This window comes from Coregonus clupeaformis, unplaced genomic scaffold (genome assembly GCF_020615455.1).
Source record: "Coregonus clupeaformis isolate EN_2021a unplaced genomic scaffold, ASM2061545v1 scaf1932, whole genome shotgun sequence".
Lineage (NCBI taxonomy): Eukaryota > Metazoa > Chordata > Actinopteri > Salmoniformes > Salmonidae > Coregonus > Coregonus clupeaformis.
Window position 1 is genome coordinate 57,191 of NW_025535386.1, and position 27,102 is coordinate 84,292.

Sequence of the window (27,102 nt, forward strand, 5' to 3'; positions counted from 1 at the left end):
GCCCTACTATACTATATACACCTTACCCATGCCCTACTTTACTATATACACACCTTACCCATGCCCTACTTTACTATATACACACCTTACCCATGCCCTACTATACTATATACACCTTACCCATGCCCTACTATACTATATACACACCTTACCCATGCCCTACTTTACTATATACACACCTTACCCATGCCCTACTATACTATACACACCTTACCCATGCCCTACTTTACTATACACACCTTACCCATGCCCTACTATACTATATACACACCTTACCCATGCCCTACTTATACTATATACACACCTTACCCATGCCCTACTATACTATATACACACCTTACCCATGCCCTACTTTACTATATACACACCTTACCCATGCCCTACTTTACTATATACACACCTTACCCCCACCAGTTCCTGCTGAACACGTGGCCTATCAGGGCCAAGAGAAACCACCACCCTGTGAAATGTTCAGTAGGGAACAAAACATTTTCCACCGCTAACTGTAATCTGATCCTGACAGACCACAGAAAACTAACGCTGTTATTAACTGAACAGAATAAAGGAACTGAGTTAAACAATGTCTTTATTTCAACTTTAAAAACAACTTCAACAACAAGTATAGTGACATTGACTTGAAGATAGTGGTGATCTCAGCAGGCTGCTGCTATGCTGATAGCTTCAGTCTTCCCACTGCTCTGCTCCACACAGCTCACATGGAGAGATCCGTCCCTGAAACACAGGTCAGACCCAGTAAACACACAGACACCAGGTCCAGTCCACCACAGGTCAGACCCAGTAAACACACAGACACCAGGTCCAGTCCACCACAGGTTAGACCCAGTAAACACACAGACACCAGGTCCAGTCCACAGCTGGTTAGACCCAGTAAACACACAGACACCAGGTCCAGTCCACCACAGGTTAGACCCAGTAAACACACAGACACCAGGTCCAGTCCACAGCTGGTTAGACCCAGTAAACACACAGACACCAGGTCCAGTCCACCACAGGTCAGACCCAGTAAACACACAGACACCAGGTCCAGTCCACAGCTGGTTAGACCCAGTAAACACACAGACACCAGGTCCAGTCCACAGCTGGTTAGACCCAGTAAACACAGACACCAGGTCCAGTCCACAGCTGGTTAGACCCAGTAAACACACAGACACCAGGTCCAGTCCACAGCTGGTCAGACCCAGTAAACACACAGACACCAGGTCCAGTCCACCACAGGTCAGACCCAGTAAACACACAGACACCAGGTCCAGTCCACGCTGGTCAGACCCAGTAAACACACAGACACCAGGTCCAGTCCACAGCCGGTCAGACCCAGTAAACACACAGACACCAGGTCCAGTCCACAGCTGGTTAGACCCAGTAAACACACAGACACCAGGTCCAGTCCACAGCTGGTTAGACCCAGTAAACACACAGACACCAGGTCCAGTCCACAGCTGGTTAGACCCAGTAAACACACAGACACCAGGTCCAGTCCACAGCTGGTTAGACCCAGTAAACACACAGACACCAGGTCCAGTCCACAGCTGGTTAGACCCAGTAAACACACAGACACCAGGTCCAGTCCACAGCTGGTCAGACCCAGTAAACACAGACACCAGGTCCAGTCCACAGCTGGTTAGACCCAGTAAACACACAGACACCGGGTCCAGTCCACAGCTGGTCAGACCCAGTAAACACACAGACACCAGGTCCAGTCCACAGCTGGTTAGACCCAGTAAACACACAGACACCAGGTCCAGTCCACCACAGGTTAGACCCAGTAAACACACAGACACCAGGTCCAGTCCACCACAGGTTAGACCCAGTAAACACACAGACACCAGGTCCAGTCCACCACAGGTTAGACCCAGTAAACACACAGACACCAGGTCCAGTCCACAGCTGGTTAGACCCAGTAAACACACAGACACCAGGTCCAGTCCACCACAGGTCAGACCCAGTAAACACACAGACACCAGGTCCAGTCCACCACAGGTTAGACCCAGTAAACACACAGACACCAGGTCCAGTCCACAGCTGGTTAGACCCAGTAAACACACAGACACCAGGTCCAGTCCACAGCTGGTTAGACCCAGTAAACACACAGACACCAGGTCCAGTCCACAGCTGGTTAGACCCAGTAAACACACAGACACCAGGTCCAGTCCACAGCAGGTCAGACCCAGTAAACACACAGACACCAGGTCCAGTCCACAGCAGGTTAGACCCAGTAAACACACAGACACCAGGTCCAGTCCACAGCAGGTTAGACCCAGTAAACACACAGACACCAGGTCCAGTCCACCACAGGTTAGACCCAGTAAACACAGACACCGGGTCCAGTCCACCACAGGTCAGACCCAGTAAACACACAGACACCAGGTCCAGTCCACAGCTGGTCAGACCCAGTAAACACACAGACACCAGGTCCAGTCCACCACAGGTCAGACCCAGTAAACACACAGACACCAGGTCCAGTCCACCACAGGTCAGACCCAGTAAACACAGACACCAGGTCCAGTCCACCACAGGTCAGACCCAGTAAACACACAGACACCAGGTCCAGTCCACCACAGGTCAGACCCAGTAAACACACAGACACCAGGTCCAGTCCACCACAGGTCAGACCCAGTAAACACACAGACACCAGGTCCAGTCCACCACAGGTCAGACCCAGTAAACACACAGACACCAGGTCCAGTCCACCACAGGTCAGACCCAGTAAACACACAGACACCAGGTCCAGTCCACCACAGGTCAGACCCAGTAAACACACAGACACCAGGTCCAGTCCACCACAGGTCAGACCCAGTAAACACACAGACACCAGGTCCAGTCCACCACAGGTCAGACCCAGTAAACACACAGACACCAGGTCCAGTCCACCACAGGTCAGACCCAGTAAACACACAGACACCAGGTCCAGTCCACCACAGCTGGTTAGACCCAGTAAACACACAGACACCAGGTCCAGTCCACAGCTGGTCAGACCCAGTAAACACACAGACACCAGGTCCAGTCCACCACAGGTCAGACCCAGTAAACACACAGACACCAGGTCCAGTCCACCACAGGTCAGACCCAGTAAACACACAGACACCAGGTCCAGTCCACAGCTGGTCAGACCCAGTAAACACACAGACACCAGGTCCAGTCCACCACAGGTCAGACCCAGTAAACACACAGACACCAGGTCCAGTCCACAGCAGGTCAGACCCAGTAAACACAGACACCAGGTCCAGTCCACCACAGCTGGTTAGACCCAGTAAACACACAGACACCAGGTCCAGTCCACCGCAGGTTAGACCCAGTAAACACACAGACACCAGGTCCAGTCCACCACAGGTCAGACCCAGTAAACACACAGACACCAGGTCCAGTCCACAGCTGGTCAGACCCAGTAAACACACAGACACCAGGTCCAGTCCACCGCAGGTCAGACCCAGTAAACACACAGACACCAGGTCCAGTCCACAGCTGGTCAGACCCAGTAAACACACAGACACCAGGTCCAGTCCACAGCTGGTTAGACCCAGTAAACACACAGACACCAGGTCCAGTCCACAGCAGGTCAGACCCAGTAAACACAGACACCAGGTCCAGTCCACAGCAGGTTAGACCCAGTAAACACAGACACCAGGTCCAGTCCACAGCTGGTCAGACCCAGTAAACACACAGACACCAGGTCCAGTCCACAGCAGGTCAGACCCAGTAAACACACAGACACCAGGTCCAGTCCACCACAGGTCAGACCCAGTAAACACACAGACACCAGGTCCAGTCCACCACAGGTCAGACCCAGTAAACACACAGACACCAGGTCCAGTCCACAGCTGGTTAGACCCAGTAAACACACAGACACCAGGTCCAGTCCACAGCTGGTTAGACCCAGTAAACACACAGACACCAGGTCCAGTCCACAGCAGGTCAGACCCAGTAAACACACAGACACCAGGTCCAGTCCACAGCTGGTTAGACCCAGTAAACACACAGACACCAGGTCCAGTCCACAGCTGGTTAGACCCAGTAAACACACAGACACCAGGTCCAGTCCACAGCTGGTTAGACCCAGTAAACACACAGACACCAGGTCCAGTCCACAGCTGGTTAGACCCAGTAAACACACAGACACCAGGTCCAGTCCACAGCTGGTCAGACCCAGTAAACACACAGACACCAGGTCCAGTCCACAGCTGGTTAGACCCAGTAAACACACAGACACCAGGTCCAGTCCACCACAGGTCAGACCCAGTAAACACACAGACACCAGGTCCAGTCCACAGCTGGTTAGACCCAGTAAACACACAGACACCAGGTCCAGTCCACCACAGGTTAGACCCAGTAAACACACAGACACCAGGTCCAGTCCACAGCTGGAAGCAGTGTGCTGCTGGGCGTTACCTCTTCATGGTTACCACGGCATCAATGTCATGGTTGTCCTCTTTGGTCTCCAGGTCTCTCAGAACAATCTGCAGACAAGAGGGAGACCTGTTGGTTCTCTGGTGGAGGGGTGTGTGTGTGTGTGCGTGTGCGTGTGCGTGTGCGTGTGCGTGTGCGTGTGCGTGTGCGTGCGCGCGTGCGTGCGGGCGTGTGTGTGTGCGTGTGTGTGCGTGTGTGTGCGTGTGGGCGTGGGTGTGTGTGTGTGTGTGTGTGTGTGTGTGTGTGTGTGTGTGTGTGTGTGTGTGTGTGGGTGTGGGTGTGCGTGTGCGTGTGTGTGTGTGTGTGTGTGTGTGTGTGTGTGTGTGTGTGTGTGTGTGTGTGTGTGTGTGTGTGTGTGTGTGTGTGTGTGTGTGTGTGTGTGTGTGTGTGTGTGTGTGTGGGTGTGGGTGTACCTTGCCCAGTCTCTCTGGCTGCTCTGTGGTTTTCTGGTAAAGCTCCAGACAGAGGGATGCCAGGCGGCCGGGACCGGACAGGATGTGATGTCGCCGAGCAGGAAGGGGCGTGCCCGAGGGGAGGAGCACAGAGAACACCTCAGCCCCAGTTTCATCTACCTCCTGTCAATCACAAAGATTAGCCAATCAGAAGCTACTCTACTAGTCACTGATCTCTCTGTGTGTGTGTGTGTGTGTGTGTGTGTGTGTGTGTGTGTGTGTGTGTGTGTGTGTGTGTGTGTGTGTGTGTGTGTGTGTGTGTGTGTGTGTGTACCTTGAGCAGAATGTCAGAGACACAGGCTTCCACGGTAACAGACTCGGGGGAGGAGCCAATCTCCCGGCCAACTAGAAGGCCCGCCTCCATCGCTGCGCCGACAGCAATGACCTCATCAGGAGGGGCGGAGCTGAGCAGCTCCACGTCAGCGAACAGATCTTTGATCATCTGCTGCAGCCGAGGAATCCTCGCAGATCCCCCGCATAGAACCACCTAGAACACACACAATTAAAACCCCTGCATAGAACCACCTAGAATCCCCACATAAGCAGTTGACACCCAGTTTGGACACTCATCGGTACAACACACAGAACAAAAATATAAATGCAACATGTAAAGTGTTGGTCCCATGTTTCATGAGCTGAAATAAAAGATCCCAGAAATGTTCCATACCCACAAAAAGCTTCTTTCTCTACAGTTTTGTGCACAAATTTGTTTACATCTGGCAAAGCACATGATAAAACATGCCAGTGTTTCTTGCTGGTCCCATGATAAAACATGCCAGTGTTTCTTGCTGGTCCCATGATAAAACATGCCAGTGTTTCTTGCTGGTCCCATGATAAAACATGCCAGTGTTTCTTGCTGGTCCCATGATAAAACATGCCAGTGTTTCTTGCTGGTCCCATGATAAAACATGCCAGTGCTTCTTGCTGGTCCCATGATAAAACATGCCAGTGCTTCTTGACAGCATCTCCCACGTTGCGCCAGTTCAAAGTCTATGTGGTTTATATTAACCCTAACCCAGTTCAAAGTCTATGTGGTGGTGAACATTCCAGTGTTCATCTCTTGTTTTCCCTAGTGCCATATTAAAGAGCTTCATCCACACATTGTGGAGGGTAGCCTCTTATCAGAAACCTATTGTGGAGGGTAGCCTCTTATCAGAAACCTATTGTGGAGGGTAGCCTCTTATCAGAAACCTATTGTGGAGGGTAGCCTCTTATCAGAAACCTGTTGTGGAGGGTAGCCTCTTATCAGAAACCTATTGTGGAGGGTAGCCTCTTATCAGAAACCTGTTGTGGAGGGTAGCCTCTTATCAGAAAACCTGTTGTGGAGGGTAGCCTCTTATCAGAAACCTATTGTGGAGGGTAGCCTCTTATCAGAAACCTGTTGTGGAGGGTAGCCTCTTATCAGAAACCTATTGTGGAGGGTAGCCTCTTATCAGAAACCTGTTGTGGAGGGTAGCCTCTTATCAGAAACCTATTGTGGAGGGTAGCCTCTTATCAGAAACCTATTGTGGAGGGTAGCCTCTTATCAGAAACCTATTGTGGAGGGTAGCCTCTTATCAGAAACCTATTGTGGAGGGTAGCCTCTTATCAGAAACCTGTTGTGGAGGGTAGCCTCTTATCAGAAACCTGTTGCGCATCTCTGCTGCTTTTTCTAGATAACTCTGGAGTGGCATATACGGCGCGGACTGAAAAACTGGCTACTTCCAAGTCCTCTTTTTAAAAATGTCTCTGGGTGGAAGCGTTCCCGGTAATATAGTATCTGTCCATTACTCTTCTGTAGAGTTGTAAACAGGGTTCCAATTGATTTCTCAATCCACATATCGGGTAATGAACACATTTAATACATTTTACACACAGTACCAGTCAAATGTTTGGACACCTACTCATTCAAGGGTTTTTCTTTATTTTTACTATTTTCAACATTGTAGAATAATAGTGAAGACAAAATGAGGTAGTCACCTGGAACGCATTTCAATTAACAGGTGTGCCACCTTAAAAGTTAATTTGTGGAATTTCTTTCCTTCTTAATGCGTTTGAGCCAATAAGTTGTGTTGTGACAAGGTAGGGGGGTATACAGAAGATAGCCCTATTTGGTAAAAGACCAAGTCCATATTATGGCAAGAACAGCTTAAATAAGCAAAGAGAAACGACAGTCCATCATTACTTTAAGACATGAAGGTCTGTCAAGCCGGAAGATTAAGAACTTTGAAAGTTTCTTCAAGTGCAGTCAAAAAAAACCATTAAGCGCTATGATGAAACTGGCTCTCATGAGGTCCGCCACAGGAATGGAAGACCCAGAGTTACCTCTGCTGCAGAGGATAAGTTTATTAGATTTACCAGCCTCAGAAATTGCAGCCCAAATAAATGCTTCACAGAGTTCAAGTAACAGATGTCAACATCAACTGTTCAGAGGGGACTGTGTGAATCAGGCCTTCACGGTCAAATTTCTGCAAAGAAACCACTACTAAAGGACACCAATAAGAAGAGACCTGCTTGGGCCAAGAAACACGAGCAATGGACATTAGACCGGTGGAAATCTGTCCTTTGGTCTGGAGTCCAAATTTGAGATTTTTGGTTCGAGACACGGTGTGGGTGAACGGATGATCTCCGCATGTGTGGTTCCCACCGTGAAGCATGGAGGAGGAGGTGTTATGGTGCTTTTCTGGTGACACTGTCTGTGATTTATTTAGAATTCAAGGCACACTTAACCAGCATGGCTACCACAGTATTCTGCAGCGATACGCCATCACATCTGGTTTGCGCTTAGTGGGACCATCATTTGTTTTTCAACAGGACATTGACCCAACACACCTCCAGGCTGTGTAAGGGCTATTTTACCAAGAAGGAGAGTGATGGAGTGCTGCATCAGATGACCTGGCCTCCACAATCTCCCAACCTCAACCCAATTGAGATGGTTTGGGATGAGTTGGACCGCAGAGTGAAGGAAAAGCAGCCAACAAGTGCTCAGCATACGTTGGAACTCCTTCAAGACTGTTGGAAAAGCATTCCAGGTGAAGCTGGTTGAGAGAATGCCAAGAGTGTGCAAAGCTGTCATCAACGCAAAGGGTGGCTACTTTGAAGAATATATTTTATTCCTTTCTTGGTTACTACATGATTCCATATGTGTTATTTCATAGTTTTGATGTCTTCACTATTATTCTACAATGTAGAAAATAGTAAAAATAAAGAAAAACCCTGGAATGAGTAGGTGTGTCCAAACTTTTGACTGGTACTGTACGTTATTATAATATTTATGAAATGCACATTGTTCTAACATTAGTTTTTCCTCGACTCCTCCCCCATTCGATGCACTGAATGGATGAGGGTGGAGCAATGTCTACCCAAGGGTGCAAATTAAAAACTCAAAAGCTCTGATGGAGGCCTTGAGGCCGATACGGAAGCTGAATAAAGAACAGTGATACTAGCAGGAGCAGTATGCAGGTTTCTCTTTTTTCACATGATTTGAAAACAAAATATTGTGCTATTATATTTTGGCCATATCAGCCAGCCCTAGCTAACAGCCTAGTACTAGACCATACAGGAGGTGACCAGGACAGAACAATACAACTGGAAAAGAACAGAACACTAGCAACATACACAGATCACATTAAGAGAAAGCCAGTTTGTTGAGCTCAGACTTAAAGGCAGTGGGTCTGGGTCTGGGGCATGCAGAGGTAGAGCCGGGGGCCGAGACAGCAGAACGCTCAGTCACCCATTGTTTTTAGGAGGGTCTCTGGGACTGCAAGGAGACTGATCATTTGACCGGCGTAAATGTGAAGTCTGTTTGGGGCTGCAGTGTTCAATGCCGGCTCTACCTCTGGTCCCCGAGTGGCGCAGTGGTCTAAGGCACTGCATCGCAGTGCTAGCTGTGCCACTAGAGATCCTGGTTCGAATCCAGGCTCTGTCGTAGCCGGCCGCGATCGGGAGACCCATGGGGCGGCGCACAATTGGCCCAGCGTCGTCTAGGGTAGGGGAGGGAATGGCCGGCAGGGATGTAGCTCAGTTGGTAGAGCATGGCGTTTGCAACGCCAGGATTGTGGGTTCGATTCCCACGGGGGGGCCAGTATGAAATAATATATATAAAATAATAATGTATGCACTCACTAACTGTAAGTCGCTCTGGATAAGAGCGTCTGCTAAATGACTAAAATGTAAAATGTATTGGGGACCAGAGGCACTGAGGGGTTTGAAGACTAACAGGAATATTCTGAAGTTGATTCTGGATTGGATGGGCAGCCAGTGGAGAGAGGCTAGCATGGGGGTGATGTTGGCAGATCTCTGGGTTCCTGGTAGGACCCTGGCAGCCCTATTCTGCAGCCTGTGGAGAGAGGCTAGCATGGGGGTGATGTTGGCAGATCTCTGGGTTCCTGGTAGGACCCTGGCAGCCCTATTCTGCAGCCTGTGGAGAGAGGCTAGCATGGGGGTGATGTTGGCAGATCTCTGGGTTCCTGGTAGGACCCTGGCAGCCCTATTCTGCAGCCAGTGGAGAGAGGCTAGCATGGGGGTGATGTTGGCAGATCTCTGGGTTCCTGGTAGGACCCTGGCAGCCCTATTCTGCAGCCTGTGGAGAGAGGCTAGCATGGGGGTGGTGTTGGCAGATCTCTGGGTTGCTGTGAGGAACCTGGCAGCCCTATTCTGCAGCCTGTGGATGCTTGAGGGGAGACCACCAAGGAGAGCATTGCAGTAATCGAGTCGGAAGGTGACTAGGAGTTGACCAGCCTCTCCAGATCAGGTTTAGAGAGAACAGGACTGAGTCGGAAGGTGACTAGGGAGTTGACCAGCCTCTCGAGATCAGGTTTAGAGAGAACAGGACTGAGTCGGTGATGTTTCTCAGGTTAAATAATGATTATTTATGTGGTCGGAGAAAGTCCAAATAGCCAGCTAGCTAGAGAGTCCAAATAGCCAGAAAGTCCACATAGCCAGCTAGCCAGAAAGTCCACATAGCCAGCTAGCCAGAAAGTCCACATAGCCAGCTAGCCAGAAAGTCCACATAGCCAGCTAGCCAGAAAGTCCAAATAGCCAGCTAGCTAGAAAGTCCACATAGCCAGCTAGCCAGAAAGTCCACATAGCCAGCTAGCCAGAAAGTCCACATAGCCAGCTAGCTAGAAAGTCCACATAGCCAGCTAGCTAGAAAGTCCACATAGCCAGCTAGCTAGAAAGTCCAAATAGCCAGCTAGCTAGAAAGTCCACATAGCCAGCTAGCTAGAAAGTCCACATAGCCAGCTAGCTAGAAAGTCCACATAGCCAGCTAGCTAGAAAGTCCACATAGCCAGCTAGCTAGAGTCCAAATAGCCAGCTAGCTAGAAAGTCCAAATAGCCAGCTAGCCAGAAAGTCCAAATAGCCAGCTAGCTAGAAAGTCCAAATAGCCAGCTAGCTAGAACGTCCGAATAGCCAGCTAGCTAGCTAGCTATCAAGCCAGCTAGCTAGCTAGCTATCAAGGCAAACAAGTTGACTTTTCATCCCGCAAAATAATGTAAATGTTTTTTTTAAGTAACAATATGTCCAGTATTTACAGAGCTCTATGCCTATGCTACTTCAGTGCCATGGCAACTTCCAAGCCCATGTTAGGTAGGTAGGGGTCAGGTAGGTAGGTAGGGGTCAGGTAGGTAGGTAGGGGGTCAGCTAGGTAGGGGGTCAGCTAGGTAGGGGTCAGCTAGGTAGGTAGGGGTCAGCTAGGTAGGTAGGGGTCAGCTAGGTAGGTAGGGGTCAGCTAGGTAGGTAGGGGGTCAGCTAGGTAGGGGTCAGCTAGGTAGGGGTCAGCTAGGTAGGTAGGGGTCAGCTAGGTAGGTAGGGGGTCAGCTAGGTAGGTAGGGGTCAGCTAGGTAGGTAGGGGTCAGCTAGGTAGGTAGGGGTCAGCTAGGTAGGTAGGGGTCAGCTAGGTAGGTAGGGGTCAGGTAGGTAGGTAGGGGTCAGGTAGGTAGGTAGGGGTCAGGTAGGTAGGTAGGGGTCAGCTAGGTAGGGGTCAGCTAGGTAGGGGGTCAGCTAGGTAGGTAGGGGTCAGCTAGGTAGGTAGGGGTCAGGTAGGTAGGTAGGGGTCAGCTAGGTAGGGGTCAGCTAGGTAGGTAGGGGTCAGGTAGGTAGGTAGGGGTCAGCTAGGTAGGTAGGGGTCAGCTAGGTAGGGGGTCAGCTAGGTAGGTAGGGGTCAGCTAGGTAGGTAGGGGTCAGCTAGGTAGGTAGGGGTCAGCTAGGTAGGTAGGGGTCAGCTAGGTAGGGGTCAGCTAGGTAGGGGTCAGGTAGGTAGGTAGGGGTCAGGTAGGTAGGTAGGGGTCAGGTAGGTAGGGGTCAGCTAGGTAGGGGTCAGCTAGGTAGGTAGGGGTCAGCTAGGTAGGGGTCAGCTAGGTAGGTAGGGGTCAGGTAGGTAGGTAGGGGTCAGGTAGGTAGGGGTCAGGTAGGTAGGTAGGGGTCAGGTAGGTAGGTAGGTAGGGGTCAGCTAGGTAGGGGTCAGCTAGGTAGGTAGGGGTCAGGTAGGTAGGTAGGGGTCAGGTAGGTAGGGGTCAGGTAGGTAGGTAGGTAGGGGTCAGGTAGGTAGGTAGGTAGGGGTCAGGTAGGTAGGTAGGTAGGTAGGGGTCAGCTAGGTAGGGGTCAGGTAGGTAGGGGTCAGGTAGGTAGCTAGGTAGGGGTCAGCTAGGTAGGGGTCAGCTAGGTAGGTAGGGGTCAGCTAGGTAGGGGTCAGCTAGGTAGGGGTCAGCTAGGTAGGGGTCAGCTAGGTAGGTAGGGGTTAGGGTTACCTTGTTGATGTCACTAGTAGAGAGCCCAGTTGTCTCCAGCAGGGTTCTGATTGGTTGGACACTCTTGTTGAACAGGGACGAACACAGCAGCTCAAAACGGGCCCTGAGAAAAAACACAAGAGCATGACTTTCCTGTGGCATTGTATGAAGAGGAGGATTGTGGTGGGTAAGAGAGCAGGGGCTTGTGGGTAGTGTAGTCACCTGGAGACGTTGCAGTCGAAGTCCATGCCGTCGTGTAGAGAGTCAACGAAGCAATTGGCAGAACCCAGCGTGGAGAGAGAATGTTTGGCCATGTCTGCTCCATTCATCAGCTTCAACATGGCCCGCGCACTACGACTAACATCCTGTTTAAACGACCTACAGACAGACACACAGCATTACAACCAGAGGATCAGATGTAGGAGACTAAGTTCCCTCATGTCACCCCGCTCCTCTGCACACTCCACTGGCTTCCAGTTGAAGCTCCCATCCACTATAAGACTATGGTGCTTATCTACAGAACAGCAAGAGGAACTGCCCCTCCCTATCTCCAGGCTATGCTCCAACCCTACACCCCAACCAGAGCACTCTGTTCTGCCACCTCTGGTCTCTTGGCCCTCCCACCCCTACTGGAGGGCAGCTCCCCTCAGCCCAGTCCCAGCTCTTCTCTGTCCTGGTACCCCAATGGGAGGGCAGCTCCCACTCAGCCCAGTCCAAGCTCTTCTCTGTCCTGGCACCCCAATGGGAGGGCAGCTCCCCCTCAGCCCAGTCCCAGCTCTTCTCTGTCCTGGCACCCCAATGGGAGGGCAGCTCCCCCTCAGCCCAGTCCAAGCTCTTCTCTGTCCTGGCACCCCAATGGGAGGGCAGCTCCCCCTCAGCCCAGTCCAAGCTCTTCTCTGTCCTGGCACCCCAATGGGAGGGCAGCTCCCCCTCAGCCCAGTCCCAGCTCTTCTCTGTCCTGGCACCCCAATGGGAGGGCAGCTCCCCCTCAGCCCAGTCCCAGCTCTTCTCTGTCCTGGCACCCCAATGGGAGGGCAGCTCCCCTCAGCCCAGTCCCAGCTCTTCTCTGCCCTGGCACCCCAATGGGAGGGCAACTCCCCTCAGCCCAGTCCCAGCTCTTCTCTGTCCTGGTACCCCAATGGGAGGGCAGCTCCCCTCAGCCCAGTCCAAGCTCTTCTCTGTCCTGGCACCCCAATGGGAGGGCAGCTCCCCTCAGCCCAGTCCCAGCTCTTCTCTGTCCTGGCACCCCAATGGGAGGGCAGCTCCCCTCAGCCCAGTCCAAGCTCTTCTCTGTCCTGGTACCCCAATGGGAGGGCAGCTCCCCTCAGCCCAGTCCAACCTCTTCTCTGTCCTGGCACCCCAATAGTGGAAGCAGCTTTCCCCTGAAGCTAGGACAGCAGAGTCCATGCCCCTTTTTTCCTGCTAGAAATGCTCTGAATTTGACAGGCCGAGCTAACAGGCCGAGCTGACAGGCCGAGCTAACAGGCCGAGCTAACAGGCCGCGCTGACAGGCCGAGGTAACTGGCCGAGCTGACAGGCCGAGCTAACAGGCCGCGCTGACAGGCCGAGGTAACTGGCCGAGCTGACAGGGCGAGCTAACTGGCCGAGCTAACAGGCTGCCTAAAGGCGTCAGCATGCTTCAGTTCAGCTGGCAGCTAGCTGAAATCGGCTAGCAAACCGAACGAGTGCGCTTGCATACTTCCTTAAAAAAACCTTCAATTGAAAAATGATTGAGACGCCGTAGCCAGTATACGCTTCCTCAATTCATTGACGTTTTTGCAGAGGATCTTAGTCACGCAACTAACTAAGATGTTTGGTGCCGTATTTCTCTATGAAATAATGTGCATGTAAACGAGTTGTCTCTCGTTGAATGACAACAAAGACTATTGAAGAATCCCTACTGTTGACCAATCACCGACGAAGGGCAGTAGACGTCGGCTCCGAACTTCGGCTTGCCTCTAGATTATTATTATTTTTTTGCCTGAGCAGCTGAAAAAACCCTCACCAAAGTCCAAAACGAACAAAAACGTCACATAATGTGGTCATAATATATGCATGAACTCTACCGAACTGTTTCAGCTGGGAAGCATGTGGACGCCTTTCCTGTACGTCATTCCCCAACACTCCATGAAAGTATGAAAACAGGAAGTGAACATATCCAAGTGTTCACTTGTCAGAAAATGTCCAAAATAAAAACTAAACCTCATTCTTCCTGGGGGTGTATATCAACAGATTTTTACATGATTTCATGTTGATAAAACGCTGTCAGTTCCACTTGGACTCTGCAGCCAGGTGTGTGTGTGTGTTACCGTTTGAACTCTGCAGCCAGGTGTGTGTGTGTGTTACCGTTTGAACTCTGCAGCCAGGTGTGTGTGTGTGTTACCGTTTGAACTCTGCAGCCAGGTGTGTGTGTGTGTTACCGTTTGAACTCTGCAGCCAGGTGTGTGTGTGTGTTACCGTTTGAACTCTGCAGCCAGGTGCTGGGCCAGGGCGATAGTGAAGCTCTCTCCTCCGATGCTGTGGTCTGTATGTGTGTTCAGAACCCGGAACATTCCACCGTTCACTTGCAGCACCGTCACACTCAGAGACGTCCCACCTAGTTTATACACCAGGACATGGCTATACACACACAATGACCAGTTATACACTAGGACATGACTACACACACAATGACCAGTTATACACCAGGACATGACTACACACACACAATGACCAGTTATACACCAGGACATGACTACACACACACAATGACCAGTTATACACCAGGACATGACTACACACACAATGACCAGTTATACACCAGGACATGACCAGTTTATACACCAGGACATGACCAGTTTATACACCAGGACATGACCAGTTTATACACCAGGACATGACCAGTTTATACACCAGGACATGACCAGTTTATACACCAGGACATGACCAGTTTATACACCAGGACATGACCAGTTTATACACCAGGACATGACCAGTTTATACACCAGGACATGACCAGTTTATACACCAGGACATGACCAGTTTATACACCAGGACAGGACCCGGTTATACACCAGGACATGACCAGTTTATACACCAGGACATGACCAGTTTATACACCAGGACATGACCAGTTTATACACCAGGACATGACCAGTTTATACACCAGGACATGACCAGTTTATACACCAGGACATGACCAGTTTATACACCAGGACATGACCAGTTTATACACCAGGGCATGACCAGTTTATACACCAGGGCATGACCAGTTTATACACCAGGACATGACCAGTTTATACACCTGGGCATGACCAGTTTATACACCAGGACATGACCAGTTTATACACCAGGACATGACCAGTTTATACACCAGGACATGACCAGTTTATACACCAGGGCATGACCAGTTTATACACCAGGACATGGCTATACACACACAATGACCAGTTTATACACCAGGACATGACCAGTTTATACACCTGGGCATGACCAGTTTATACACCAGGGCATGACCAGTTTATACACCAGGGCATGACCAGTTTATACACCAGGGCATGACCAGTTTATACACCAGGGCATGACCAGTTTATACACCAGGGCATGACCAGTTTATACACCAGGGCATGACCAGTTTATACACCAGGACATGACCAGTTTATACACCAGGACATGACCAGTTTATACACCAGAAGGAGTAGTGGGTACCTCTTCCCAGATGGACAGTCCTGTCCGATGCCGTATGCCAGTAAAGCAGCTGCTGGCTCGTGGATCAGCCTCAACACCCGGAACCCTGCCGCCTCCGCAGCCTCCCTCAACGCCACCTTCTGAGCATGTGCGAACTCGAAGGGGACAGTGATGACAGCCTCCGTGACATCAGCACCCAAGGCCGACTGAGCCGTCTCTATGGAAACAACAATAGATGGGAGGTCCAATCCCAGGTGGACCTCTAGTACTACACCCTCCCCCTGGACATCTGACAGCTTTCACAGGTGGAAGCAGTTGGGAACGGAGGAGGAGATGGAGTAGAGGGGGAACGGAGGAGGAGATGGAGTAGAGGGGATGCAGGGGGGAACGGAGGAGGAGATGGAGTAGAGGGGATGCAGGGGGGAACGGAGGAGGAGATGGAGTAGAGGGGATGCAGGGGGGAACGGAGGAGGAGATGGAGTAGAGGGGATGCAGGGGGGAACGGAGGAGGAGATGGAGTAGAGGGGGAACGAGGAGGAGGAGATGGAGTAGAGGGGATGCAGGGGGGAACGGAGGAGGAGATGGAGTAGAGGGGATGCAGGGGGGAACGGAGGAGGAGATGGAGTAGAGGGGATGCAGGGGGGAACGGAGGAGGAGATGGAGTAGAGGGGATGCAGGGGGAACGGAGGAGGAGATGGAGTAGAGGGGATGCAGGGGGGAACGGAGGAGGAGATGGAGTAGAGGGGATGCAGGGGGGGACGGAGGAGGAGATGGAGTAGAGGGGATGCAGGGGGGAACGGAGGAGGAGATGGAGTAGAGGGGATGCAGGGGGGAACGGAGGAGGAGATGGAGTAGAGGGGATGCAGGGGGGAACGGAGGAGGAGATGGAGTAGAGGGGATGCAGGGGGGAAACGGAGGAGGAGATGGAGTAGAGGGGATGCAGGGGGGAACGGAGGAGGAGATGGAGTAGAGGGGATGCAGGGTGGAACGGAGGAGGAGATGGAGTAGAGGGGATGCAGGGGGGAACGGAGGAGGAGATGGAGTAGAGGGGATGCAGGGGGGAACGGAGGAGGAGATGGAGTAGAGGGGATGCAGGGGGGAACGGAGGAGGAGATGGAGTAGAGGGGATGCAGGGGGGGAACGGAGGAGGAGATGGAGTAGAGGGGATGCAGGGGGGAAAACGGAGGAGGAGATGGAGTAGAGGGGATGCAGGGGGAACGGAGGAGGAGATGGAGTAGAGGGGATGCAGGGGGGAACGGAGGAGGAGATGGAGTAGAGGGGATGCAGGGGGAACGGAGGAGGAGATGGAGTAGAGGGGATGCAGGGGGGAACGGAGGAGGAGATGGAGTAGAGGGGATGCAGGGTGGAACTGAGGAGATGGAGTAGAGGGGATGCAGGGGGGAACGGAGGAGGAGATGGAGTAGAGGGGATGCAGGGGGAACGGAGGAGGAGATGGAGTAGAGGGGATGCAGGGGGGAACGGAGGAGGAGATGGAGTAGAGGGGATGCAGGGGGGAATGGAGGAGGAGATGGAGTAGAGGGGATGCAGGGGGGAACGGAGGAGGAGATGGAGTAGAGGGGATGCAGGGGGGGAACGGAGGAGGAGATGGAGTAGAGGGGATGCAGGGGGTGGAACGGAGGAGGAGATGGAGTAGAGGGGATGCAGGGGGTGGAACGGAGGAGGAGATGGAGTAGAGGGGATGCAGGGGGGAACGGAGGAGGAGATGGAGTAGAGGGGATGCAGGGGGGAAACGGAGGAGGAGATGGAGTAGAGGGGATGCAGGGGGGGAACGGAGGAGGAGATGGAGTAGAGGGGATGCAGGGGGGACGGAGGAGGAGATGGAGTAGAGGGGATGCAGGGGGGAACGGAGGAGGAGATGGAGTAGAGGGGGAACGGAGGAGGAGATGGAGTAGAGGGGATGCAGGGGGGAACGGAGGAGGAGATGGAGTAGAGGGGGAACGGAGGAGGAGATGGAGTAGAGGGGATGCAGGGGGGGGAACGGAGGAGGAGAGGGAGTAGAGGGGATGCAGGGGGGAACGGAGGAGGAGATGGAGTAGAGGGGATGCAGGGGGGAACGGAGGAGGAGATGGAGTAGAGGGGATGCAGGGGGGAACGGAGGAGGAGATGGAGTAGAGGGGATGCAGGGGGGAACGGAGGAGGAGATGGAGGAGAGGGGATGCAGGGGGGACGGAGGAGGAGATGGAGTAGAGGGGATGCAGGGGGGGAACGGAGGAGGAGATGGAGTAGAGGGGATGCAGGGGGGAACGGAGGAGGAGATGGAGTAGAGGGGATGCAGGGGGGGGACGGAGGAGGAGATGGAGTAGAGGGGATGCAGGGGGGGAACGGAGGAGGAGATGGAGTAGAGGGGGAACGGAGGAGGAGATGGAGTAGAGGGGATGCAGGGGGGGACGGAGGAGGAGAGTCTAGGTGGAAGCAGTTGGAGAATAGTTGTAACTTTCCCTCTGATAAACTAGGTGGAAGTTTCACCATATTGCTTAGACCCATTCAATCATCTCAGTTCTCCACAAGTGCATAGGGCATAGGGCATAGTGTCTAGGGGTGGATTTGGGATTGGGCTGGGGACAGAGATGGGAGGAGGCGGGATAGAGATGGGAGGGGGCGGGACAGAGATGGGATGGGGCGAGACAGAGATGGGAGGGCGGGACAGAGATGGGAGGGGGGCGGGACAGAGATGGGAGGGGCGGGACAGAGATGGGAGGGGGCGGGATAGAGATGGGAGGGGGCGGGACAGAGATGGGAGGGGGGCGGGATAGAGATGGGAGGGGGCGGGACAGAAATGGGAGGGGGCGGGACAGAGATGGGAGGGGGCGGGACAGAGATGGGAGGGGGCGGGACAGAGATGGGAGGGGGCGGGACAGAGATGGGAGGGGGCGGGACAGAGATTGGGCTGGTGTATATGTTCTAACCTTTCATCTTGTGTAGGATGAGTTTGGCGACATCTTGAGGAGCCACCTGTCTGGTCATCTCTCCAGTCATCTCATACACTGGCTTCTCTCCCTTGTTGACCAACTGACACACATCATCATCATCATCATCTTCTCTATTACACAATATCACTGATAACTTAGTGTTAGGTAGTCTGGAATAGAGACATGTCTACCAGGTACATCACTGATAACTTAGTGTTAGGTAGTCTGGAATAGAGACATGTCTACCAGGTACATCACTGATAACTTAGTGTTAGGTAGTCTGGAATAGAGACATGTCTACCAGGTACATCACTGATAACTTAGTGTTAGGTAGTCTGGAATAGAGACATGTCTACCAGGTACATCACTGATAACTTAGTGTTAGGTAGTCTGGAATAGAGACATGTCTACCAGGTACATCACTGATAACTTAGTGTTAGGTAGTCTGGAATAGAGACATGTCTACCAGGTACATCACTGATAACTTAGTGTTAGGTAGTCTGGAATAGAGACATGTCTACCAGGTACATCACTGATAACTTAGTGTTAGGTAGTCTGGAATAGAGACATGTCTACCAGGTACATCACTGATAACTTAGTGTTAGGTAGTCTGGAATAGAGACATGTCTACCAGGTACATCACTGATAACTTAGTGTTAGGTAGTCTGGAATAGAGACATGTCTACCAGGTACATCACTGATAACTTAGTGTTAGGTAGTCTGGAATAGAGACATGTCTACCAGGTACATCACTGATAACTTAGTGTTAGGTAGTCTGGAATAGAGACATGTCTACCAGGTACATCACTGATAACTTAGTGTTAGGTAGTCTGGAATAGAGACATGTCTACCAGGTACATCACTGATAACTTAGTGTTAGGTAGTCTGGAATAGAGACATGTCTACCAGGTACATCACTGATAACTTAGTGTTAGGTAGTCTGGAATAGAGACATGTCTACCAGGTACATCACTGATAACTTAGTGTTAGGTAGTCTGGAATAGAGACATGTCTACCAGGTACACCCCTGAGGGAGGCTAATAGGGTGTAGATGGTTGTACTCACAGGACATTTACTCTCAGCTCTGTGTGTCTGAACCTCAGGATCCTCAAAGCTGCCAACAGGAAGAGGAAAAAGGAGAGAAGCAACAATGCGAGTTGAGTTCACTCTCCCTAGAACATCACCAACTAACCCAACAATGTGAGTTGAGTTCCCTCTCCCTAGAACGTTACCAACTAACCCAACAATGTGAGTTGAGTTCCCTCTCCCTAGAACGTTACCAACTAACCCAACAATGTGAGTTGAGTTCCCTCTCCCTAGAACGTTACCAACTAACCCAACAATGCGAGTTGAGTTCACTCTCCCTAGAACGTTACCAACTAACCCAACAATGTGAGTTGAGTTCCCTCTCCCTAGAACGTTACCAACTAACCCAACAATGTGAGTTGAGTTCCCTCTCCCTAGAACGTTACCAACTAACCCAACAATGTGAGTTGAGTTCCCTCTCCCTAGAACGTTACCAACTAAGAACACAGACACTCACCTCCTCCCCAGCACCTGTTTGACTTTAACCACAGTGTTGGCTGCATTACGGACTCGACCCTGCTTAGCTGCAATCCCTACTATCTGCAGGGCAGAGACAGAGACAGAGAGACGGAGATGAGGACAGAGGGAGCGAACAGGGAGGTGGAGGGGGGGTTACAGAGTGAGATGACAGAGGGATGGAGGGAGGACAGAGGGAGATGACAGAGGGATGGAGGGAGGACAGAGGGAGATGACAGAGGGAGGACAGGTGATCATGATAAGAGATATGATCCTACATCCCCTGTACGCCGCCACCCTAATAATGCCCTGTACGCCGCCACCCTAATAATGCCCTGTACGCCACCGCCCTAATAATGCCCTGTACGCCACCGCCCTAATAATGCCCTGTACGCCACCGCCCTAATAATGCCCTGTACGCCACCGCCCTAATAATGCCCTGTACGCCGCCACCCTAATAATGCCCTGTACGCCACCGCCCTAATAATGCCCTGTACGCCACCGCCCTAATAATGCCCTGTACGCCGCCACCCTAATAATGCCCTGTACGCCGCCACCCTAATAATGCCCTGTACGCCACCGCCCTAATAATGCCCTGTACGCCACCGCCCTAATAATGCCCTGTACGCCGCCACCCCCTAATTCAGCCCTGTACTCCGCCACCCTAATAATTCCCTGTACGCCACCCCCCTAATAATGCCCTGTACGCCACCACCCTAATAATGCCCTGTACGCCACCACCCTAATAATGCCCTGTACGCCACCACCCTAATAATGCCCTGTACGCCGCCCCCTAATAATGCCCTGTACGCCACCACCCTAATAATGCCCTGTACGCCGCCACCCTAATAATGCCCTGTACGCCGCCACCCTAATAATGCCCTGTACGCCGCCCCCCTAATAATGCCCTGTACGCCACCACCCTAATAATGCCATGTACGCCGCCCCCTAATAATGCCCTGTACGCCACCACCCTAATAATGCCCTGTACGCCGCCACCCTAATAATGCCCTGTACGCCGCCACCCTAATAATGCCCTGTACGCCACCGCCCTAATAATGCCCTGTACGCCGCCACCCTAATAATGCCCTGTACGCCGCCACCCCCCTAATTCAGCCCTGTACTCCGCCACCCTAATAATTCCCTGTACGCCACCCCCCTAATAATGCCCTGTACGCCACCACCCTAATAATGCCCTGTACGCCACCACCCTAATAATGCCCTGTACGCCGCCCCCTAATAATGCCCTGTACGCCACCACCCTAATAATGCCCTGTACGCGCCACCCTAATAATGCCCTGTACGCCGCCACCCTAATAATGCCCTGTACGCCGCCACCCTAATAATGCCCTGTACGCCACCACCCTAATAATGCCCTGTACGCCACCACCCTAATAATGCCCTGTACCTCACCACCCTAATAATGCCCTGTACGCCGCCACCCTAATAATGCCCTGTACGCCGCCACCCTAATAATGCCCTGTACGCCGCCGCCCTAATAATGCCCTGTACGCCGCCACCCTAATAATGCCCTGTACGCCGCCACCCTAATAATGCCCTGTACGCCGCCACCCCCCTAATTCAGCCCTGTACTCCGCCACCCTAATAATTCCCTGTACGCCACCCCCTAATAATGCCCTGTACGCCACCACCCTAATAATGCCCTGTACGCCACCACCCTAATAATGCCCTGTACGCCGCCCCCTAATAATGCCCTGTACGCCACCACCACCCTAATAATGCCCTGTACGCCACCACCACCCTAATAATGCCCTGTACGCCGCCACCCTAATAATGCCCTGTACGCCACCACCCTAATAATGCCCTGTACGCCACCACCCTAATAATGCCCTCTACGCCACCGCCCTAATAATGCCCTGTACGCCACCACCCTAATAATGCCCTGTACGCCGCCACCCCCCTAATAATGCCCTGTACGCCGCCACCCTAATAATGCCCTGTACGCCGCCACCCTAATAATGCCCTGTACGCCACCACCCTAATAATGCCCTGTACGCCACCACCCTAATAATGCCCTGTACGCCACCACCCTAATAATGCCCTGTACGCCACCACCCTAATAATGCCCTGTACGCCGCCACCCTAATAATGCCCTGTACGCCACCACCCTAATAATGCCCTGTACGCCGCCACCCTAATAATGCCCTGTACGCCACCACCACCCTAATAATGCCCTGTACGCCGCCACCCTAATAATGCCCTGTACGCCACCACCCTAATAATGCCCTGTACGCCGCCACCACCCTAATAATGCCCTGTACGCCGCCACCACCCTAATAATGCCCTGTACGCCGCCACCACCCTAATAATGCCCTGTACGCCACCACCCTAATAATGCCCTGTACGCCACCACCCTAATAATGCCCTGTACGCCACCACCCTAATAATGCCCTGTACGCCACCACCCTAATAATGCCCTGTACGCCGCCACCCTAATAATGCCCTGTACGCCGCCACCCTAATAATGCCCTGTACGCCACCACCACCCTAATAATGCCCTGTACGCCACCACCACCCTAATAATGCCCTGTACGCCACCACCCTAATAATGCCCTGTACGCCGCCACCACCCTAATAATGCCCTGTACGCCGCCACCACCCTAATAATGCCCTGTACGCCACCACCCTAATAATGCCCTGTACGCCACCACCCTAATAATGCCCTGTACGCCACCACCCTAATAATGCCCTGTACGGTATACGTATTTTCCAGACGTTGAAGTTGGAGTCAATTTAGGCTCTGAATGAAAGGTGAAAATACATATTTTCCAGGACGTTGAAAAGGCGTCTTTTCCAGACGTAGAAAAATATTTATTTTTCCGATGTTGAAATCAGGCTCATTTTAGATGTTGAATGAAAGTTGAAAATCTGTAATTTATAGACGTCTATGTTTGGGCCAAATCAGGGATGGTCCAGTCCGGACAAAATCTGAACCAAACATAGACGTCTGTGATTGGTTCAGATTGTTCCGGTCTGGACCAAAAACCAATGTCTGTGGATGTGGAACTCAAGGCGGGTCCGGACTGGACCAAAACAAGAAGTCCAAAAGGCGTTGGTGTCGGTCCGTGCTTCCTGAGGTGGAGCCTATAGTGTTGCCTGAAATGTCCTTTTATGAATGCCCATCTCCTGAGTGGCGCAGTGGTCTAAGGCACTGCATCGCAGTGCAAGCTGTGCCACTAGAGATCCTGGTTCGAATCCAGGCTCTGTCGTAGCCGGCCGCGACCGGGAGACCCATGGGGCGGCGCACAATTTGCCCAGCGTCGTCCAGGGTAGGGGAGGGAATGGCTGGCAGGGATGTAGCAACGCCAGGGTTGTGGGTTCAATTCCCACGGGGGGGGCCAGTATGAAAAAATAATAAATAATGTATGCACTCACTAACTGTAAGTCGCTCTGGATAAGAGCGTCTGCTAAATGACGTAAATGTAAATGATGCGGTAAGCCTACCATTTGAAACACATGACCAAAAAAAGACATTTGCTCGTGCTTACTGGGGTGTAGCCTACCACGTTATCCTCAATGGAATTGTATGAATGCCCCCCCCCCATGTGGTAGGCCCACCATTTATAAAACAGGCCGTTACATTGGCTTTATTAGTCCGGATTCCTGTGACTAATCAACTTGGCTATTTAAGCTGAATATCAGCTACCCAACTTTATCAGGAGCTATCGTGAGCCTATTTGCAACGTGTTTACACAGCGGGAAATGCATTAGGATTTTATTTTTCGCCATGATCAGCTTGTCAAAAATTGACGGATACAAACTTGAACCCACTGATCAACGGGGTGAAACTCCTGGAGAACAGTGGGGATTGTCCATTCCATATAGACCATTTTACTTTGACCAGTCCTGTTTTTAGGATATGTTGTTAACATGACAGTGCATTTTCTATTTGATCGGAGAAACCTGCATGATGTAAAAAGTGTCCATCTCATTACATTGTCATACATTTTATCTCCAGCCTGTAGGCTTCAGAAGACGACCAGTCTTTCTACCATATCCTACATGATTTATGTTTGATAATTTTTTTGACGGAACGTTGGTGGAGCGCTGCAGCAATACGTCTCTCCTACAGCACCCTGGAGAGGCGCGCTGGGAATGGATAAGCAAAATATTTGGCACCCGCCTTTGACAAAGTGCCCATTATTGATCACAGGGCTGTATCAGCGCTCACCTAAAATGCCCATATGCCACTGGTTGAGAGACACTGTCATTGTTTTTGGGCAGAATTATGTGAGGTTTTGTGTTTGTTGTTGGAGGTGCGTCTTGGTCAGTTTAGTTCAGAAAATGCTGCCCTCGTCAATCTGCTGCCATAGGCGGCCGTCTAATCCTGCCTAATGAGCGGGCCGGCCCTGGTGACGAGATCCTGAGGCCCATTGTGGTGCCATTCATCCATGTTTCAGCATGATAATGCACAGCCCCAAGGATCTGGACACATTTTACATTTTAGTCATTTAGCAGACGCTCTTATCCAGAGCGACTTACAGTTAGCACATACATTATTTTATCGAACCCACAACCCTGGCGTTGCAAACGCCATGCTCTACCAACTGAGCTACATCCCCTGCCGGCCATTCCCTCCCCTACCCTGGACGACGCTGGGCCAATTGTGCGTCGCCCCATGGGTCTCCCGGTCGCAGCCGGCTACGACAGAGCCTGGATTCGAACCAGGATCTCTAGTGGCACAGCTAGGACTGCGATGCAGTGCCTTAGACCACTGCGCCACTCGGGTCCTGGAAGCTGAAAATGTCCCAGTCCTTCCATGGCCTGCACACTCAGACATGTCACCCATTGAGCATGTTTGGGATGCTCTGGATCGACAGCGTGTTCCAGTTCCTGCCAATATCCAGCAACTTCACAGCCATTGGAGGAGTGGGACAACATTCCACAGGCCACAATCAACAGCCTGATCAACTCTATGGGAAGGAGATGTATCACGCTGCATGAGGCAAATGGTGGTCACACCAGATACTGACTGGTTTTCTGATCCAAAAGGTATCTGTGACCAACAGATGCATATCTGTATTCCCAGTCATGTGAAATCCATAGATTAGGGCCTAATTTCCTTATATGAACTGTAACTCAGTAAAAATCTTTGAAATTGTTGCATGTTGTGTTTATATTTTTGTTCAGTGTACATCTGTCTTTGAAAAGCGAGTCAGGTAAAGAGCCATTTTGTTTTAAAGGGGCATTGTCCTATTTCTAAACAGGCTTGAAGGCATAGGGTAGTATACATGTTTGTATGATTCTCTGTATGGTAATAATAATGATTTTAATTTTGTATAGTGGTTTCTTGCATCATATAATACAATTTCAGTCCCCTATTTGGCCAATTATGTTAGATAATTTATATTTATGAAGTGATTTGAGTTTAGACAAGTAAAACATCAGTCCTAAAATGGTTAATGTCAAGCCATACATTAACCATTTTAATTTAAAATCAGTAAGGTACTTAATTGTTACCCAGAAATGATTTGATACTGAGTTCAAAACGGCTGCATTGGACCTTTAAAGCAGTTACAGCCTCAGTGTTCTGTGTGCTTAAAATTAAAGGTTTCGTTAACAAGACCTGAAATTTGCACAGTGGCGAAAGAAATGACAGGGATTGTCCAAAGGTGTTCAGAGCATGCTAGATAGCTCATTAACACAGGTGTTCAGAGCATGCTAGATAGCTCATTAACACAGGTGTTCAGAGCATGCTAGATAGCTCATTAACACAGGTGTTCAGAGCATGCTAGATAGCTCATTAACACAGGTGTTCAGAGCATGCTAGATAGCTCATTAACACAGGTGTTCAGAGCATGCTAGATAGCTCATTAACACAGGTGTTCAGAGCATGCTAGATAGCTCATTAACACAGGTGTTCAGAGCATGCTAGATAGCTCATTAACACAGGTGGTCGCCTCGTCTTCCGTCTGTTTTCCGAAAACAAGCGCTGCCACATGGAGATGTGGCCGTGTGGGAACACTAACCTTATCAAGGTGTTTCTCAATGTAACTTTTTTTGGTTCGCTGATATGAAAGATAAAGGTCCTTGTGCTTCCAAAACCATACCGCAAGTGATACATGTTAATGTTCAGACCGAGCGTCAGGGATCTTAAACTCCCCCTACAGAAGACGCCTTCCTTCAGTGACTATAATATTATAATTTAGTATGTTAGTTGGCTAGTTGTAGGGTTAGGGTCACATATTTAGCAGATTTAACAGTTGAGGTACCTAATATTAAATAGTTATATAGGATGTTAGTTGGCTAGTTGTAGGATACCTGCTCCGTGTCTCTGTAAGCCACCACCGCAGGAGTGACTCGGTCTCCGGCGTCATTGGCGACCACCTCCGCTCGGCCATCCTGCACAAAACACACAATACTGTCAAAAACCTTCCACACTGGCTTGCCCGATGAGAACAACATTTCAAAAGCCAAGCAAGTTATTTTCTAGTTAACGTTAGCTTACTAGATGACTAACACTGGCAACAACTCATTCACTCCATGCTAACGTTGGCTAGCTAGCTGGCTACCACCGGTAACGTTGACTAGCAGGTTTAACCGCCTTAAGGATATTTGCGGGCCACCTAAATAGAGCTTCTTCATAACGAAAAAAACAGAATAGTCCCACCACTAATACCGTTACTAAAGGCAGCACAATACCTTGAAAATAGCTACACAGGCACATGTGTATCCGAAATGTACTCCTATCGCCGCCATGCTTGTTGAAATAATGATTCTTCTTCTTCTTCTGTGGGTTTTATGACGGACTACATCCACAAGTTGAATTGTCGCCACCAACTGGACGGTTTCAAACCACAAAATATATACAATAAAAAATATATCCATACTTAATAGTGATACTAACTTACTCCACCCTAATAAAAATAGTACATTGCCAAAACAAACAAAACTCCCATTTCTTCCCTCTTTTAGTTCTCCATATCTCCCTTCTCGGGCTTTAGGACCTGAGAGAGTGATACGGCTTTTGACAATATTCCATGTAACTCTTTTGCCGAGAAATTGTTCTACCCCAGTAACTGTTCCGCCGCAACCACAATGATTTCTATCTTCCTAGATCTTTTCTCAACCTTGGCAGTGCCATTAATCACCATTGTGATAAAGGCCACAAAGTCCACCTTTTTAACCTTTAAAAATGTCAGGATCCTGTTGGTGAAAAGCAACCCTTGCAGCCTGCAGTGAAGGCCTATCCACCACCATGGACTCTTCAGGAGCACCATTCAAACCCTCAACCCTTTTAACAGCTGCTGCATATGAAATGCTCTGGACAGCCCTGACTTGGGCCACCTCACTCTCATTCATCCTTGTCGGGCATTCAAAAGACGTGGCTTCATGGTTCCCACCACAATGGCAACATTTCA

The 27,102-nt window shown here is 50.9% G+C and overlaps 1 protein-coding gene across 1 annotated transcript; it reads right to left on the minus strand.

Moving 5' to 3' along the window:
• Nucleotides 1-569: 569 nt before the first annotated feature.
• LOC123487959 (heat shock 70 kDa protein 14-like) lies at nucleotides 570-26,472 on the minus strand. The gene is made up of 13 exons (XM_045218959.1): nucleotides 26,384-26,472; nucleotides 26,003-26,083; nucleotides 19,722-19,804; nucleotides 19,244-19,292; nucleotides 18,176-18,278; nucleotides 15,270-15,465; nucleotides 14,040-14,201; nucleotides 11,805-11,960; nucleotides 11,604-11,706; nucleotides 5,149-5,361; nucleotides 4,836-4,997; nucleotides 4,405-4,472; nucleotides 570-732 (listed from the first exon to the last, which is right to left on the minus strand). The coding sequence occupies exons 1-13, from the start codon at nucleotides 26,438-26,440 to the stop codon at nucleotides 654-656; spliced, it is 1,512 nt and encodes a 503-aa protein (XP_045074894.1). The 5' UTR covers nucleotides 26,441-26,472; the 3' UTR covers nucleotides 570-653.
• Between the last annotated feature and the right edge of the window lie 630 nt (nucleotides 26,473-27,102).

Bases quoted from the DNA above. Each gene is read 5' to 3' on its own strand.
- LOC123487959 (XM_045218959.1), bottom strand. From the start codon at position 26,440: ATGGCGGCGATAGGAGTACATTTCGGATACACATGTGCCTGTGTAGCT. The intron at 5,362-11,603 runs GTAACCCTAACC...TGTGTGTTCTAG, and splicing joins CTACTAGTGACATCAACAAG to GTGGTTCTATGCGGGGGATC. The intron at 733-4,404 runs GTAACGCCCAGC...CCTGTGTTTCAG, and splicing joins GCCGTGGTAACCATGAAGAG to GGACGGATCTCTCCATGTGA.